This window comes from Chaetura pelagica, unplaced genomic scaffold (assembly GCF_000747805.2).
Source record: "Chaetura pelagica isolate M959 unplaced genomic scaffold, ChaPel_1.0 scaffold312, whole genome shotgun sequence".
Taxonomy (NCBI): domain Eukaryota; kingdom Metazoa; phylum Chordata; class Aves; order Apodiformes; family Apodidae; genus Chaetura; species Chaetura pelagica.
In genome coordinates, this window is record NW_009952485.1 from 437675 (window position 1) to 457052 (window position 19378).

The following is a 19378-nucleotide window of genomic DNA, read 5'->3' on the forward strand; positions in this document are numbered from 1 at the left end:
ACCAGCAGCTGCGGCAGACACGGCTCTGGTCCCGAAGCATGTGGCAAACGCAGGCTGGGCAGGCTCCTGCTCCGCTCCAGTTTGGTTTAGGTAGGGCAGGCAGGGTCCCCGGGCGCGGGCACGATCCCCGCGGAGCGGGCACAGGCCCCCCCCTCTATTTCCCCTTCTCCGGGCACCGGGCGCGGGGCAGCCCCCCCTTCCATCTCGGCTCCTCCGGACAGCGGGGCTGGCGTTCCAGGAAGTTTCAGGTACTGCAACAGGGTCTTGTCCCGGGCAGGCAAAGAGAGAGCAGCGGCCTGCAGATCTTGCCCTCTTTTGTAGATCAGATATCACTGTTCGAGAAAGTACCACTGTCCAAATTAGCCAATTAGCACTGGCCAGGTACATACTCTTGTCAGAGGCAGTTTTTAACCTATTGTCTATTTTTCTGCCAGTTATCATAACCCTTATGCTGTTTTCTTGCTGTGGACTTACCTGGTAGAGCAAGAGGCTTGTTCCTTTCCGTCCTTGGCTGAATCAGTAAAAAGGCACCACTCTTGCTTTGCTGGCTTGAAAGGCATTTTGTTTAGTCTTATGTGGGGGGAGAGAAGATGGACTGTTCCCCACAACCCCCCTTGCTTTCTCCTTTTGTTGACTAAGTGATACTGGATCAAATCTTAGTCTCAGAATTAGTCAATGATTCATGTCCAGTGGAAGTATTTGTTCTATATTTATAATATCTGAGTAGCTACATGGATTAGTAATGCTTCATAGCATTAATTAAGCATGCTACCAGTGAGGATGTGTCATGGGTAAGGGATCTGTCTGCCTTGGGTGAGGAAGGATCTCTTAGACTCAGGTAGGGAATCTCTAATCTTGAGAGGTGTTCCTGCTCCAGGGAAGAGACACCTGATGTGCTGTCCAGCCCCTGCTCAGGGAGACCTCAAACTGGACACATTCTAATTTTAATATTTTTAGGGTCTTTACGATTGGCTGCTAGTCAATAGTATAGACAAGACAGATGTCTTCATTTTAGCTCAGATATCTTGTTCTGTACTTCAGTTATCTTGTCCTTTTGGATTTCAAAACCAACTTTTGAAGTATTTTTCAAGACACCATCATGGCCTTTTCTGATGGTGAAATTTTTGTTGAGGAGAATGGACCCAGTTGGTAAGATGCCACCCAGTTCACAAGGAGAACAGCAGGAGCAGAGTGCTGCAATTTTGTGTTGGGAAGTCTTTTGCTTTCTTGTTAATGATCTTTAGCTGGAAATGAGATTACACTATGATGAATGCCTGAACTAATTTTAGTTACTGTTCTCCTTTAACATACAGGATATGGTGTTTACTTTAACTACTCCTTAGTATGTTTTTCTTAGGCAAAGTCACTGATGGTCCAGAATTTGATTTATGATTTGCTAGAACACCCCTTAATTTCAGACACTTGCATTTTTTTTTAATTTTAGGTGCCATTTTACAAATCAGGAATATGTCAAGCCTATGTAGAGAAACAAGGAGCTACTGTAAGTGCTGAAAGATGCCACAGATCCTAAGATTGTTATGCTTGTCTGCAATTGCTGTTGCCAGAGATGAGTGTTTTTCACAGACCATGCAATTTGCACTACAGAAGCCAAGTTTCAGGGTAAAAACATCTGTCCCATAGACAAAATGTGTCTTACAAATCTCAATATAGTAAATACATTTTGTCAGAGTCAAAAGTTTAAGAAGTTCCTCAGCATTTTCACTAGATTTCTCTGCTGTAGTGGGATCCTGATCCTGTACAGGGGTGTCAGGGTTTGACCTTGAGGCAACAACAGACCTGCCCTTTGGGCCAAAGACCTGCAGCTCCCCTGCAAGTGTCACCTGCTCTGCCTGTGCCCTGTAGGTTCCACAGGTGGAGGTGGGTGTTCAGACAGCTGAACTGTCTCCTCATTCATGTTTTGGGTTTATCCAGCCTGTATAGGACAGTCTCAGAGAAACAAAACAAAAACATAGAGAAGAAATGGAACCCATGACCTTAACAAACATTAAAAAACATTTTTAGATCATTAATTCATATTCTTTACTGTCTTCCAGTATGCAATGTCTGTGGGTTTATGAATCTCTGTGTGGGCACACTAAAACTGCTGAGTCAAAACGTGATTGTAATCAAAGTCAGTATTTCTCACAATTCACTTGCAGAGTCAGTTGGGTGTGTTTTTCTTTGTTCCAAGAAGTGGAAGTGTATCTGGATTAGTAAGGCATATCTGTGTTCAGATATGCTTACCTTAACAAACTGCTTGTGTTGACATGCATAACTGATGTGTCATGGTTAGATTTTTCAACACCAGAAGATTAGTATGAAGTATATTTAATAGCCATGAGCTGCAGGCAGATCCTTGCAGAATCTTATTAGAAAAATCTTCCCAGAGGTGGATTAGTTAACTCTTTTTAACCCATTGTAATTAGTTTATTTTTCTTGACTGATGCTGTCAACAGAAAGCTAGGCAGGCTTTCTGGACAGGCAAGGACAAAGCAAGGACAGGCAAGGACAGGCAAGCAGTCAAGCAAATAATAGTGCTGGGTGAACAAAGCTACTTATATCTGTTGTTCTTGTGATTGCAGAACAATGTCTCAGGTCTTGAGTTTGACAGCAGAGTTAATATATGTAATTTTTTGATATTGTGCCTATTGTCTGGGAAGAGACCATATATATCTAGTAAAGTACTCTAAATAGTTCAATTAATCTTTTCTCTGAGTCTATTATCAGCCAAGTGAAAACATTAAATTGCTTGCAGTGCACTTTTCTTTGATGGTGCATTAAATCTCTCTGTCTACATCAGATGTTGTGCTGATTTCCTCTTGTAACTAAGTAGATGAGAAGTAAATATGTGTAATATATGCTAGGATTTGGGTCCAAGATGCAGTAGCAGGATCTGAGATTAAATTTTAACTGAAGCCTTTAAGAAAATGTAAAATTATTAAGAATTTATTTATTTTTTCTTTTCTTGCTTATGTTATTAGCTGGAAACACCACAAGCAGCTAGTCCAGCCATTCTCCAAACCTGTCTCTCTTACACACTCACAGCCAGACTTGCACCCAGATGAAACAAGGCTGGTCATCTCTTGGTGCAAGGTATTTGACTCACCTGGATAAGGGATCAAACATTTAGTTTTCGGTTCTTTACTATTGCCTTTATTTTCCATAATTGAACTTCTATCATTATTTCATTAATTATATGAAATTATTTAATTCATGTATCCTATGATTTTTTTCTTTGATGGCATGTTTATTGTTCCTTTATCCAAGTTCAACTATTCCAGTTAACAGTCTGAATGGACATATCATTCACTTTTTCATCTTTCTCTTCGTCTTAGTAATAGATCAAATAATTATTTCAACTGAACACAACCTACCAGATGAATAATTTCCAAACCAAATGTTGTTGGACAGTAAATATCTTCTAAAAGCCTCCTTTCCAGAGTCATTCTTTCATCAGTGACACTTCTCCATATAGTTTGCATGCATTTCTAATACAGAAGTATTTTTCTGACAGACCATCTCCATCTGCCAAGCTCTGTCTTTTTAGATGGTAGTTTCTTTGCCTGACATCTCTCTACTCCTATATAGGATAAATGGGAATTATCAAAGTGTTGTGGTTTGGGCCTAACGTGACAACAACGAACCAGCCACGTGGCCACTCACTCAACTCCCCCCCATGCACACACACTGTGGGATGGGGAGGACAAAGGCCAACTAGAAACTCGTGAGTCGAGACAAGAACAAGGAGGGTTCACGCACCATTTACAGTCTTGGGCAAAAAAGACAACTTAGGGAAAAAAAACTATTTAATTTAGCACTAATCATATATGTTGCTAAAGCTGAGAAATACAGATGATGTATGCTAAAATATGTAGTAATACTATACAGATTTGCTTTTGAACCTGAGAAATTTAGTCTTAGTCAATTAAAAATAGTTCTATGTGCAAATTTCTTACTGGGAGGAAAAAAACTTATAATTTGCTATCCCCTAATAAACTTTGCATAATAACATTAGGTGTATGATTTAGAAAATAATACCTATCTATTTTATTTATTAAGGAAAAGATTTTTTGTCTCGTTCAGGAAGGCAAAATGCTGTTGGTAAGTACAATATTCTGTTAATGGTAAACTCAGGAGAGCAAGGTATAGTTATGTGCTTTCTTACTGCCCTAATCTTGGTATTACCAACATGATGTCTTTTTGTTTTTTATTCTGAAATAACCTCTTATCAAAATAAACTTGATGGCAGATGATGCTGTGTATGTAATTTTTGTCAACTAAACTGCACCTCTGCTATTAATCTACAGCCATAGATTGGAATTTACAATTTTAGCTTTCTTATTATTACACTTGTCTCAAATTATGAGTCTAGCAAGTGATATGAAAGTTCCAAAATAATAGAAAAATGAGCTAAAGTGACTGTCCAGTGTGTACCAATGTTGCTGTTCACAAAAGTTGTCACAAAGCATGCTGCGTAGCTATTGCAAAAATTAAAAGTAATATTTTTATTCCAGTATAAAAGTTAAAATTACATTTGTGGATATTGGCACCTAAATTTGCAACAGGGACATATGTCAAGGAACATAATTTATTCAGTCCCTGTGCTGCAGCTGCCTCAGAGCTGGGTGAATGTTCTGCAGATATGTTAATAAATGCTTGCCTTGCTCATGAAGTCTTTTGTATCCACCACTTCTGCATGCATAACTGGACTAGATGACTCAGGCAATTATTGTAGTAACTGCATTTGCTTTGAAAGTGGTTGTTTGTGTATCCAGGATAATAATTTGCATCAAGCATCCAGTTTTATGGACAGCCATGAGTTCCCGTGCAGGTATACTGTGTGGATGGTAATTCAGTTTTATTTTAATTTTTCACAGTTAATATGCAAATAATTTTAATTTCCATGCTAAGGAGATGTGGCCTTTTGTTTTAGCTTTCTGCCTAAGAGATGAACTGTAGCTCAAAAGAGGGGTTTGTGCTTTGTTTTTTATTTTAGTTGTAGACCTCAATGTATCAGAGAGACAGCTTTGCATCAGTGTGGAGGCTTGCTCAGTTCGGTTGCCGCCCCCTGAGGTATAAGATAGTGACTATGTTTGTCTTATTAATCTTCATCTTCTTTTCTGTGAAGTGACTTGCGATTAGCATGATGGGTATAGAATTGCTGATTTCTGATTATATTAAGACAGTAATCGTATTTCTTGACTACCTGCATCTGTTCTAAGTGTGTAATGTCCATATTGTATCCATATTGACACATTCTAGCAAGCATCGTAAAACTGAGATTCTGGACTAAGAGACCTTTAAAAATGCTAATGGAATATAGTAGTGGAATGTCTTTATGATTCTAGATTTCATTTTAGTGGTGTTTTCTAGAAGGCACTCAGTTTCACTGTATTACATAGAGAGTTTTGAGTAGCAGCTTAAAAGTGAAGCTGCAGGTAAGTTGTCAGCACGATGTTTAAAGTCCCTGTATTTAATTATTCTGGAACCTGCTTAATTTTCTCTGCAGCTTCCAAAATACTGGAGCAGACTGGAGTATGCTGCTTGTAAGCATAATTAATAAATTGTTGAGGAATCATGATAGAGGTCTAAAAATTGCCATCCTTTCTGACACCTTGTTTGAATATGTTCTTTGATACAGGGGCATATTTATTGGGCTTGCTTGTTTCTTCCAAATAAGTATTTCTGATCCTAATGCTTCTATTTTACCATAGAAGAACAGGATTTCTTCTTTAACTTACATAGGTAGCATAAACGCTAAAGCTGTCTTTAGGAATCCACTTCCAAAATGACAGAAAGCAATGGTGGAAGCAATAATGGTGTGGCTTCATTATCATTGGATAATTTTCATGCTTTTCTAAAATAGAAATGGCCAGATTTTATTTGTCAGTGAATAAATGAAAACCCTATATAGAGAAAATTCTGCTCGAACTCAGCAATTAATTGGCCCACACAGTCACATATTTTCACATTGTGAAAATGTGTGGTGTTTTTTAACTTCGCACAGGATGAAACTATATATCCCATTAATTCTGTTGTTGGGACCTCTCCACTTGATTAGGCAAGGTGACATACACAATTACTAGATTGTCAAACATGGACTTCTGATTTGATTTTTTTTTAAATGTGCATGAAAGTGAGACAGTTCTTAGCTTGAGAAATTCCTTCTTTACTTACTTTACTCTTACTTATTAAAATACCTGAAGTTCAAACTTCACTGATTTAAATAACCTTTAAACCTTACACTTGCGTAATTTCTGAAAGCCTAGGCTCTAACATAAGGTAGTGTGAAGTTTGATAATCAGAATATCTTCTGAAATAAGCAATCTGTGATATCTGATGAAAAGTAATCATGCACAAACTTTAGTGTACTGTGATGCACAATTTTTGAAAATGTTCATTTTGTACTGCTATAGAAATATTTGCAAATCTTTTTTTTTTTTTCTTTTTGAAGCTGGTGGATTTTGATATTTCACCAAACACCTTAAAGATGTTTGACAGCAATGAAAATACAGTTATTCACCAACATTCCATATTAAGTAACTGGTGCTATGTTTTGCCAAGGTAGGAGTCTGTTTACGTTTCAGCAGAAACAAACATTTCCTGGAATGTTTGTCATACAAAGTGGGAATTTGATACTAGTTATAAAAACATTTCTTTTTTACAGTCTGTGGTACATTCAGGAATCTTTTTTATTTTTATAGTCTCAATGTTACGGAAAATGAGAAAGAAAAATTAATCAGTGATTTATAAATTTCAGATTTAAATATAATTTCAGTTTTGGTAATCTCCCTGCTACTTTTGTGATATATAAGAGCATGAATTTTTCTCAAACATAATTTTAGCAGAAAGTGTCAGTTTAAAGAAAAAACCTATTTCCACCTTTGTTACAAACTTCCTATTTTCACCTATGGTTTTCATCATAAAAATATGAGAAGTAATTATGTATTTGCTTTTGTTCTACATTCACTGGTGGTGTTACAGAGAAGATAAATTAGACTTGTAAGTGCCAAGTTCTTTTCCATATGTCTGTTGTTCTGTCATAAACTTACAAGCTAAAAGTACTAGTCCTCAAAACATAATCCATAAATACACTCAATGTCAAACATAACATTGACTTCTTTTTTCCAAAAGTCCAGTATATATTCAGCTGAGTTTTGTCAAATCCTTTCTGAGCATTGCTTCTTTACCTGTGCACAGCATGAAAATGGGTCAAATCATAAACATCAGCCACATAATTCCTCCGGAATCTCCTTTCCATTCATATAAAGATTTTCAGATGCACTGGAAGAATCTGGTAAGGAACAATGTACACTGCTTTTGGTTTTCCCTTCCTCTTTATACCTAATGAATTTGTATTTGTAAAACACTGTTGTCACTGTTTTTCAGTATGGATATATTCTTCCAGAGGATCTTGAAGAGACAAAAACATACTTAAGTGTTTACTTCAAGCCAATAGGGGAAAGGTTCTTTACGTATCCTTTTAGGGTATTTTTGTTACGTTTCTTCTACTAAACTTCTAGCAAAGTTCTGATTTTAAATTTTTTATTATGCCACATTTTCTTCTTCCATAATTTCATAGAAATCAGTGGAGCATTGTTTCACTAGAGAAACTGGAAAAAAAAATTTAGTCAAGTCTTTTTGTGCCAGTGTTAAATAATAGTATGTTAAATAGTTTAGTTTGCTTCACAGCCTGTGTAAACATGATAATGCCAGACTAAATGATGATGTAAAAGGAAGAGTTAAATTCCTGTAAAAATGCATCCAACAAAGATTTTTTTTTTTTTAAGAGACTTTTCCTCCTAGGAAAGACTACACTAAAAATTACTTATATTGAGTAATCTTTACTGTGGCAGATTAGTATAGTAAAGTCATGTTCAAGTCCTGTAACTTTATAAGCTTCAGTCCTTTAATAAAGTAAATGGGTTTGTTCACTATTTTTAAAAAGCTTAAGACTCATTGATGCTTTCTTCTCAACAAAGATGATTAACAATTACAGAAATGTAAAGATACTTGTTATGTATCCCTGAACACTTACTCAGGTACCCTTTAAGTTGCATTCGAAGTCAGCCAGTGCAATATTTCCCTAGAACAGATTCAGAAAGTGTGTTGAACTCTTTTCTTTCTGACATGAAGTGTATTTTTTCACATCTATGTGGATTTCCAGTGAAGATGACTAGTAGAGCACTTTATGCTACACAGGAACTCTCCAGGGCTCTGGTGCGTGTAATTATTTTTTTAAATAAATATTAATGGCATGTGTGTTGTGTGTATGAAGTGGTTTTTATCATGCTCAGAACATAATAAAAGTGTAATATTATGCTTTTTGCAGTGAACTACTATCGATCATGTAACTTTTAATTAAATGTATAATTAAATATTGCATTGCTATTTGCCATTGTTACGTTGTTGTTCACATCACAAATACGTTAAAAAAATTTACTTAGTGTTAAGTAGTTGCTATCAATATTTGCAATTCTATAGACCTCATTTTACAGTTGGATATCCAGAACTTTCTCACACCTCTTTCATAGTAATAATAACAACAATAATATTGATATAATTTTGTTACTTTTTTTAATTATTGCTGTTACTATTAATACTATTACAAATAATTTTTCAAAAAATACCAAGAAATATATAAAGTTCAGTGGATTGACACATGTAAAAACATTCAAGCTGTAGGGTTTACTCCGTGGCTGGTGATGGAAGAAGGTGAGCAATCAAAACTCTTTAAAGGTTGAGACCAAATTTCTTTGGTAATGGTGTGTGAAAGAAGAAATGAAGTAATTAATTCTGAACAAAAAGTAGTGACAGAAATTGCAGAGATTCTAAAATACTTTAATCCTCTTTCAGAAAGTAGTTCCTGTTTATGTCTCTTCAGTGATCAAAGCTAAAACAGCTCCTCTTTGTCATCTGCAGGTTTTTATAGACTTTAAAGCTGTTTTTTTTCTCAGAATGTAGATGCCGTTAAAAGTCTTAAGAGAGACAAGGAGCCCTGATAGTCAAACTCTGCAGACACCCTCAAAGGGCTAAACATTACCCAACTTGAAAACACTAAACCAAGATAATTACTATAATTAAAGTCTTTCCTTTATGAGAAATACAATATTCCAGCATAGTTTATAAATAAAGAACTTGGGGAGGAGAAGACAAATTTTCATTTATAGGGACAACGAAATATTGTTTAAAAATATAGTTCATTCTTGCTTAATAAAGGAAAATGAATGGTTATATATTGTGATGCATATTAGATGGGTATCATATAGTGATGCATTAGGTGACACTATCCTATATTTAAATCCACCGTATTCAGTTTAGCAACTCTTGTTGTATTGCAGGAAATAAAGCCTGAGTATACAAAATTGGCCGGCGAGATGGTTTGTGTAGTATCTCTAACGCAGACTCCTCCAAGGAAGCCGACTTGGCCTAGAATTTCTTCACCATGCAGTATGGAAAACAGCCACTGGATGGAGCGTTTGATCAAAGAGCCAGAAACGCAGACTTTTTCGAGTAGCCGTAAGGGTACAGCAAAGGTTAGCACTGAAGCAACAGAGGAATCAATGACTAATGGGCAAATAACAGAAGTAACAGAGTTACCAACTGTGAAATCTTTAGGAATGCCTGTAAAGTCAGCCTTTGAACTCCCACCGCCCACATTCAGCAAAATCATACCAATATTCAAAGGAAAGTTGATGCAAATGAATGGAAAGGCCACAAATCAAATGGATGGGAAGAAAAGAGAAAATGCAGCAAGACATTCACCAGTAAAAACGATGGGTGTTTCATCTTCTATGCTGACTGTATGCAAATCCAGCATAACTCAGGTTTACAAACCTGTTCAAAATATGGTAGTCAAAAATCCTGCTCCTAGAAGCATACCTCAGGTAATGAATGCAAAAACATATGCAAAACATGAAACACCTGTATTTCAATGGAAAACAGGGTCTAGCGGGCAAATGACTCATTCTGATTCTTCTGATAACTCAGCTTCTGGTGGGAATGTAAGTGAAGTCAATAATAAAAAGGCAAATTCTCCTTCCTTACTTAAGAACGTTGGGTCAGTGCTTCAGAAATCAAACATCAATCTGAGTCTGAATACATATGCATCTCCTACTTCTAGTGCAAGAAGGGGAAAAAAGTTTGCAAGTCAAGATATCACGCAAGTTCTTGGGAAACAACACCAGTCAAAGCAAGTACCTTTGCAGATCTGTAAATTAGACAACGAAATGACAGATTTTGGTTTATCACAGCAACAAACAAAGAGATCAAATGAAGGAGCAAGGTTAAATATTAATGAATCTCACTTAAATGATACATTGTGCATTGCCAAGGGTGAAGAAAATAAAGCAGCATGTCATTCTAAGGACTATATTGCTAAGACAAGTAGTCATCGTTCCAAATGTAACTTTGAACAGGTATAGTAAATAATAGGGCTCAATCTCACTGGTTCTCAGCAGTTCAGTATATTCTAAAACAACATTAAGCGATAAAGAGCATGACTTTCATCATGTTCTGCCATCATTCCCAATGCAGTTTTCTAAAATTTCTTACATAAAAGTTGATGTTGTCAGCCACTGCTACTTTTTTTCTGAAAGGGAAGATGATCTATTGTGCTGTCTGAAATACAATTGTCATAGAATCATAGAATGGTTTGAGTTGGAAGGGACCTTAAAGATCATCTAACTCCAACCCCCCTGCCATGGGCAGGGACACCTCCTACTTGACCAGGTTGCTCAGAGCCCCATTCAGCCTGGCCTGGAACACTTCAGGGACAGGGCTTCTGCAACTTCCACCTTCCAATGTCTCACCACCCTTACGCGAGAGAGTTTCCAACCTGAATCTACCCTCTTCCAGTTTTAATCTATTACCACTTGGCCTCTCGCTACAAGCTCTTGTAAACAGCCCCTCCCCAGCTTTCCTTAGCCCCTTCAGATACTGGAATACCGCTGTAAGGTCTCCCTGGAGCCTTCTCTTCTCCAGGCTGATCAACCCCAACTCTCAGCCTGTCTTCGTAGGAGAGGTGCTCCTCTGATCATCTTTGTGTCCCTCCTCTGGACTTTCTCCACTTTTAAGTTTGGGACTTTTAAGGTGGGATAATTAGTTTTCCTTTCTTTAAGAGAGTTTACCAAGATTTCTACAAGTTTAATGTGAAATTTTCAGCGTTCAGTCTATCTTCATAGGAAACCATATTAATGAACAGCTCCTGAAAGGAATCTCAAACCTCATCAGTTGTGTTGTGCTGACTGCAGTGCACGTAAGGCATCGTGCTTTAAGACAAACATGCAAGTTTTGCGAATACAAGTTTAATTACAATTTCATTAAAAGCACAAGATGAAACAGGAAAAAAAATCGTACTGAACATAAGGAAAAAAAAATCTTCAGAGCAAGAGTGGTGAAGTAGTAGAACAAGTTGCAAGGAGAGGTTGTAGAGTTATCCCTTTAGATTCTCAAAACTTGACTGGATGAGGCCCAAAGCAGTGTAATCTGACTTTGAAGTCAGCTCTGTTTTGAGTAAAAGTTATGTTTAAATGACTGCTAGAGGTGCTTTACAGCCTACATTTTCTATTATTCTATCTGTATTTCAATAATATAAATAGCTGGGCTGATTTCAGTGCAATTTTTATGAGGATGGTATTCCACGGATTGGGCACATAGATGGCATGTGTTGACCTTATCACTTGTTTCACCTATGAAATGTAATTTTACATGTTATTTCAACTTCGTGTTATGTTGGCATCTTTTGAAAAAGTAGGTCATTTTAACAAGTAGAAAAATACTAGTGGTTTTTTTTGCTAATGAAGGTATAAACTTCTATATTTTTAAGACAATTACAGGGAGCAAGAATCTGACAAGTGAAACACTGACCTCAAAACCAGCTTGTTCAAAGGAGAGCAACATGGAAGCGTCTGTAAAGAAAAGTTGTGCCAGAAAAAGACAGGTAAAAAAAAAACCCTCACATATCCACCCCTGAATCCAGTCTAGAGGGACCTGAATTAAGAGATAAAAAGGAGAATTTAATTTTTCATCTTAGCATGTTCCAGTTAAAATGGGGAAGCCGGAAATTGAGCCTGCTCTGAATAAAAGTAACCTTAATCAAGATAAAATGCACTTTAACCATTGGTTATGTTGCTGTTACTTCAAACATGCAAAAGATGCTGCTAAAATGGAAACATTCAAACATTTACTTAATGTAAATAAGTTTCTGAAGCAGTTTCTGATTCTACAGAAAACAGTTTCATCCTTCCCAAATATAACTATTGGCATTCTCATTGGCTCTGTTAGTGTCTTAGTGCTTGAAGTCAGCAACACTGTAGAAGTAAGTTCTAGAAGGCTATTTGTAATTAATTCTGAGGTTTTAAAAGTTATATTCTCTTAATTATTTAATGTATTTAAGTTGTTATTGTATTACAAATTGGAGCTAGCAGCAGCAATTAGGTATGTTCCTCATACGAATTAATGGCTTTCTAAGAAAACTTTTTCCTCTGGATGCTGCTCTAATGATTGCAGTGTGTGCTTTCCTCTTAGAAAATATTTTTTCATTATTCTTAAATACTGCTTTTAGCTACCACTGGGCTACACTTCTGTTTCTAAATATCAGTTCTTTAAAAATCTATTCCATTTTCCATCTCCTTCTCCTTACAACCACATCTCTATGTTTTTGCTACCTAGAAATTAGACAGATTAGAGGGAACAGATTCCAAGTCTCCAATGCACAGTACAATTGTATTTTCTTACGTAGAAATGTATGTATTATTTCTGCTAATAGCCAACAGGAAATACTGTGCAATAACTCTACAGAATAAGCCAGGAGGAAAAATTGTACACACTTAATTCCCTTTTCATCCCTTTTCCCTTGCCTTTTGTAGTTAATTTCAAGTGTGACCATTTGAGGTGTCATTACCAGTTCTTGTTCTGAAGTGCCTTAGCCTAGTCGCATGTTGCAATATATAAACTTACCTTGTGAACTTACCCATTAACTGTTGATTAAGAACTTCAGAAAATATCTTCATAATTCAGATTCATCCACTTTGTTTACATTTGTTAATATTATATTTTATCTGTCATCTTTTTGTTTGGTTATGCTTTTAAAGCCAAATACAGGATGATTCTGTAACTTTTAGTGGTAATTAAAAGAGCACAGTCTGTGCTATCTGTGCAGTTCAGAACGAGCCAGCAGAGCTGCCGCAGGGGCCTTCTGCAGGAGTACACTCATACCCTGGAGCTCAGGCTGCAGCAGAGAAGAGAGGAGTTGGTGTGGGAAGCACCAGCCCAGCTGCTCTGAGCTGGCCCCATCCAACTGCAGCTGGGAAGGGCCCTTCCACAGGGCCGCAACTGAGTCACTAGTTAACAGCCCAGTTCAGCAGTGCTACAGCAGTAGACTTAGCAGTCTGTCTCACAAAGAAGAAAAGGAAAACAGCAACTAAAAATCACTGGTTATAAGAATAACTACCCCAGAGGTCTGAGCACTGAAGGGAGACTTCCACCATAGTATGAATTAAGTGCTGAAGTCCTTTGCCAGCTGCTGGGAGTGACTCAGCCACATGGGGCATGGGAGCATGGAACTAGCTCTACAGCTTGCGCAGACTGGACAAGCTGCTGATCTGGCAGCACTGCTGGGATAGGGAAGAGGCACAGTCCTGTCCTAGTCAAGAGCCACAAGTGCCCCATGGCATTCTTCTCTTTCCTGGCAGGCAGTGAGTAGCATGCAAGGTACTAGTAGAAAGTAGCAGGAGACAGGAGGTTCTCACTGTCTGCCTGCCACGCTGACAGTGTGGCATTACTGCCCCTGGCGCCAACTGAGGTGAGTGAACAGCTCCAGTGAGGCCTCAGCTGGAGTCTCAGAAATAGGAGAGGGACTTGTCTGTTAACTGGGATAGAGATAGACTCTCCAATGCTCATTAGTCTGATCCCTCCTTTCTCCAAATTATAATACAAGGGTGCTGACTGGGGACACTGCTAAACTTACCTGAAGAGTAAGATTTTGTAGTTATCTCAAGTCTGGACACCAAAAATGATCAGTTGGTTTTGAAAGTGTTGGCCGCCAGCATGTAAAAGGGTATTGTAAAAATAGCTCTAGTTTTAATTATTTACCCACTGAACATATAAACATACTTTATATTGTATTTATGTTGGAAAATAAAAACTTTCACTAGTTACTTCTCATATCATTCAACTGAACATTTCACTCAGAAACAACTTTTTATTTCAGCTGCTTGTTTAGTATTACTGCTTTTTTGCTTAACTGTGTTTTACTTTGGTTTTGTTTGGCTTTTGTTAACAGAAGGAAGAAGGTTATTCCAAGTTAAAGAAAGTTAAAAGAAGTAAGCTTTCTGTTTAGAATGTTCTGGAGTACTGAAAGAAAGCTCTGGGTATGTTCATTACAAATTTTAAAGCAAATAGACTAGCAAGTAAAGCTTTGGTTTTTTGTTTGGGTTTTTTTGGTTGTGTTTTTTTGTGTTGGTAGTTTTTTTTGTGAAACGAGCAACGTTAAATACAAAGGCATCTTGTACTTTGTAGAACTTGGAATTTGGCTTAAATTTGTATTTTGATTGGCTTGTTTTCTTTCAGACTAAAATAAACCTGTTTTTTGTTCTGCTAAGTTTCATTTGAATCTGAGCTGAAGTTAAAACCATAAACCATTAAAGTGAAGCTGTGTGTATTATTTAATAACATTACATGAAATGGGGTGCCTAAATGCTTTTGTGGTGCTAAGATCTAATCCAATGACAAAATGGTCTGTCATACAAGATTAATACATTTAGGTTTATGGCCAGATACTTTGACCCATATATTGGGTGGTTGTTCATAGTAGTCTTGCAAGATAGAACATGTTTTTCCTCTGAATAGTGCTTTGAATATTAAGGGTACAAATAGCATATGAAAACCACCAGTTTTATGGACTTAATGCCTACCACAACTTAACAATAGTAAAGCATGCAAGAAGGAGTAGCCTGAGTTACCTGTTTCAGAGATTAATGGATGTGTATTTATTAAAAAGAAAATATTGATGTAAGCATGATGGTCACACAGACACACCAGCACAAAAATGTATGTGATACAAAACAAATAGAAAAACATTGCAATAAAGAAGCAAAATCTGAGCTGTGCATCTTTCCAGCTCTCTTTTGGCTTCAGAATAAGTGGTAACAAGTAGCCAAATGTGTATTTTGTCTCAGAGATGCACTTTATGTCCTTTCTTTCTTTGTGTGGATAAATTTCTTGCAGTGAAAGTATCTACCAGTTGTCTACTTTCCGTAAAGGAAGTCCATTGTACGGATGTGTCACCGTTTGACTCAGGTCCGACAACAATGCTCTCAATCCCCTCCCCCTCCCACCCAGATAGGGAAGGAGAGAGAGAAAAAGAGAGAGACTTGGCTGGATTGAAAACTAAACTACACAGCTTTAATTAAAACACTAATGAATGATATAAAAGAATATATACAATTATATACAGATATGTTCAGGTATGGGCAAAAGCCTCTCGCCTCCCCCCGACCCCCAGCAACTCCCAGAGCACTCCCCTCAGATCGACGGTCCCGAGAAATCCTGGAGCTGCTGCTGGAGAAAGAGGAGTTATGAGGGTCAGGAGAGCTCGAGTCTGAGGGTCGACGGTGAGGGATGGACGGAGACCTCCCCGGACACCGGCCATGGACGGAAGAGAAGGGAAGAAGAAGAAGGAAGGAAGTTGTCTTCTGTGATCTCTGACCTTCCTCTGAGCTTACGTAGATATATGGAATGGAGTATCTCTGGCCAGTTCTGCTGTCTGTCTAACTCAGCCTCCTATGAGGGGGTCGTAGATCTCCCTGTAGTGTCTGAGTTGGCAGAGTGAAAGTGCGGCCTTGGAGACCCAGCAGTTAGAAAACTGTTCCACTGTCTTATCAGCTCTAGCTAGAGCACACTGTTGCTAGTTAAAAGAAATCTTAATGAAGGAAAAAAAAAAATCAGTAAAAGGAAAATTGGCTTCATCCTGGCTCAAACCAGGACAGGATGGAAATGTTACATACAGGGCCTTCATACTTCAGTATCCAGCATGTCCTGATCCTGGGTCTAGCATTTAATCTCTCCTGTTTTAGGCCAGGAAGTCCAAGCTTGGTCCTTCATCAGAGGGGATCTGTTTTAGTGACTCAACATTTGTAGGTCCAAAGTCTATGACTTTCACTGAGGACTGTTGGACAGAAATTCTGTCCCTGAGAATGGTCAGAACTATCCTTTGTTACTTAAATTTATATGTATTTTTTCTTACTTATGAGTTAAATGCCACCAGATCCTATTGATCATGGTAGGTGACACTTAAACCCTGGAGGGGAAATGGAGTCTTCTATGAAGTGTTTAAAATATGATTTGTAAGCATCCCATTGGTATGGGTTCATTGGCATTGGTTTAAAAAAAACACCTCACAACTATAGGTAAAATAAATTCTGCCTTTGGATTCATGCCTACAATTTTTATTCTGACAAGCTTTGTGCTGGATTTCTTTGTTATGTATTATTACACGTGCTCAGAGTGCATGTTTTTATTTGAACACTTGAGAATTACTTGTAAGTTTTCAAATTTACTATGTAGCAAGATTTATGGGTGAGAAGGTCTTACAATGGAATTCAACGATGTAGTCAACAGGAAGGACTTCGATCTATAATTCATGACAATAAAAACCTTTTCTAAGAATTATCCTCCAAAAAGGGTCAATTTTTACAACTAACATATGCCAAGTTGCTCAACCTCTCAACTTGTCCAGGAAATCACAGCCTAACCCTAATTTTCCTCATTGTTCTGCTGATGAAAATAGCGGGCATGTTAATAAAGCAATGTGTGAGAAGTATTTAACATTTTAAGAAGCTGAACATTTGATCCTCATACTGAATCATTCTCATTCATTTTAATTTTACCTATATGTAGGCAATCCCCCACTCTCTGGGAAAGGACTCAGGGGTTTCTTTGGCATAAGAAGAGTAGCTAGATATTAGCATGAGTTTGAGATGCCCCCTCCTGTCCCCATATTTAGGGGTCTGAACTATGCTGGGTACATTGTTCTGTTCCAAGGCCATGCAGATTGGGCCACTGGAACCTTCAGAGCTGCTGAGGTGTCCAGCCTGTGGGGTGGGGGCAGATATTTGCTGCTGAGTGAGCTCTGTAAAGTCTATTGGGTATGTCTACTAGATTTCCATCCAATTTAGTAGGAGTTTTGACATTTAATACGTATGTAGACAGCTAAATATAGGTGGTCTCAATCTGGATCTCAAAACCTTCCCAAGAGTTAGACTTCAACAGTTACTCAGTTTGAAGAAAATCTATTTACCTATTTTATATTTGCTTTCAAATTAAAAAAAAAAAAAAAGTCTCAATGCTTAGTTTTTTATTCATTAAAGTCATCCTATGATTTTTCAAGGTCAAAAACTAGAGTGAAAGGAAAGTTTGGCTTCTAAGATCAATCTGAAGAGCAGAACTTTCAAAGGAGACTATAGTAGTACAGAAAAATTATTTAAAATAAGGTTTTGTATCATTACAAACACTGATGCTAGCATATACATAATCAAAAGAGCAGCAATGAAATTCCCAAGCTTTTTCGACTGTTCTGTACAACTCTTCCTCTTGCTTTGCTCCTGTGTTGTTGTATGATAATGACCTTTGGTTTTTGTTGCCAAATTTCATTTCACAAATGAGAAGCTACAAATGTATTGCCTATAGTAGAAACAGTATCATTTTACGTGAAAGTAATTGCTGCCGTTGCTCTCAGGTTATTGTATGAACACAGGTTGAAGGCAGGCAATCCACACAACTGAAGTTCTATAAAAATTCTCAGAAGTTTCGTATATAAGGGTTAGAGACCTTATGGACTGTTTATTCTAGAAGGTGGGTTTCCCCAAGCCAACATTTAGGAATTTCTCTTCTAATTAGAAAGCTATGGTACATATGTTTCAACAAAACCATCTTTCACATGTGCTTTCTTGATATGAAATATTAGGCTAAAATAAGACCTTTTAAGATATCGTAGAAATACAGTAACTTGAGCTGATTTTATGAAGAAACAGGTTTAACTTAAATTTGAATGTATATTCATGGAGATTTTATGTGGTGAAAGTACTTGGGTTTTCACTGGGAAAAACAACTTCTTTTACTATGGAGTAAAATTGTTTTCTAATCAAATCTACTATCAGAAATAACTTTCAGACTGGAGTCATTAGTAGGTTGTTGGTACTCAAATACTTGAGACATACTCCAAAAAACAGATGTTAGCATAATATTATTGCTGTTATCCTGTACATTTTTAGTTGCTGCAGGATTGTTCCAGGTTAGGTTAATATAATTTACTGCATGGTTGACCATTTAAAAATGCTAAAGAATGGCTTCTTAAGATTCTGTCTCTTACTTTCTTGTAGAACCAAGAATGTCATTTGGCCACCTGGTCTCAGCGGGTTAAGAAGGTATGAATACACTTCTGCAGTCTTAAGTTCCTTCCTCCAGCATCACAACTGATTGCAATAGATGAGTACCTTAAATTTAAGAATTCAGTCTTAAGAGGAAGGATAAAGCTGAGAATAGTACTATAGATTTTTCAAGGAGATAATTCTTTCTTGCTCAGTATAAAGATGCAAATATTTAACTTGAATGCTCTAAATGCAAACTTTGTAAACAGAATGAAAATACAAATGTGGAAACAAACCAACTTCTGTCTGCACGTTAACCATAGAGTTCTAAGTTGTCTTTTGCTTTCTTTTGTGATCTAAACTTTTTCTGTTTTCCTCTATTCAGGTTCCCAGGAGGGCATTAACCTGCTTGAGGATCTCTGAGCTTTGCGAATTTTACTCTGTTTATTTTACATCGTTGGTATTTGTTTCTGGATGAAAAACTGAGAATTAAATATATATAGTCATGGGAATCCATATGTCAAGAACTTCTCCAGACAGTTTAGGTTAATAGGCCTCTAATGAATTTGAAAATTTCGTAATTGCTTAGTTTTTTGAATGTCTGTCCTAGTAATTACTTACACACTTTATCATTATTGCAAGTTATTTTTGAAGTTTCAAGCCAGTCTTTTTATGATATAATTGTATTTAATTCTTTACTACAATGGCTGGGCCTCTTTGTTTCATCAGTAAAGCATTCCTAAAGAACTTTTCTGTGTCAACTCAAATGGTTAGAAAATAAACAGCACAATTTTTCTTAGGGATATAATCAGAAGGCTGGATTTGATTTCAGCTTCTTCAATTCTTTTTATAATTTTTAATTAATTTCTATTTTCAGAAATTAAACTGCTCTCTAAAAGATTTAAGTCTAATTTTTCATCTCATTCTTCAGCAGTTCTTGCAGATTGTGTGTAGCTGCCCTTGGAGTGATTTTATCAACAGAAATGTATTTTCAATGACCTTCTTGAATT

General features: G+C 37.0%; 1 protein-coding gene across 1 annotated transcript in view; it reads left to right on the plus strand.

The window, feature by feature from the left end:
• LOC104398693 (chromosome unknown open reading frame, human C18orf63) overlaps positions 1-18791 on the plus strand; it is a 22761-nt gene extending 3970 nt beyond the window's left edge. The window contains 12 exon segments of the mRNA XM_010008830.1: positions 1445-1501; positions 2982-3093; positions 4060-4101; positions 4997-5073; positions 6455-6564; positions 7201-7297; positions 7390-7475; positions 8043-8226; positions 9342-10418; positions 11828-11941; positions 14285-14324; positions 18754-18791. Of these exon segments, the coding sequence (XP_010007132.1) occupies positions 1445-1501; positions 2982-3093; positions 4060-4101; positions 4997-5073; positions 6455-6564; positions 7201-7297; positions 7390-7475; positions 8043-8226; positions 9342-10418; positions 11828-11941; positions 14285-14324; positions 18754-18791 (2034 nt within the window).
• The last annotated feature ends 587 nt before the right edge of the window (positions 18792-19378 follow it).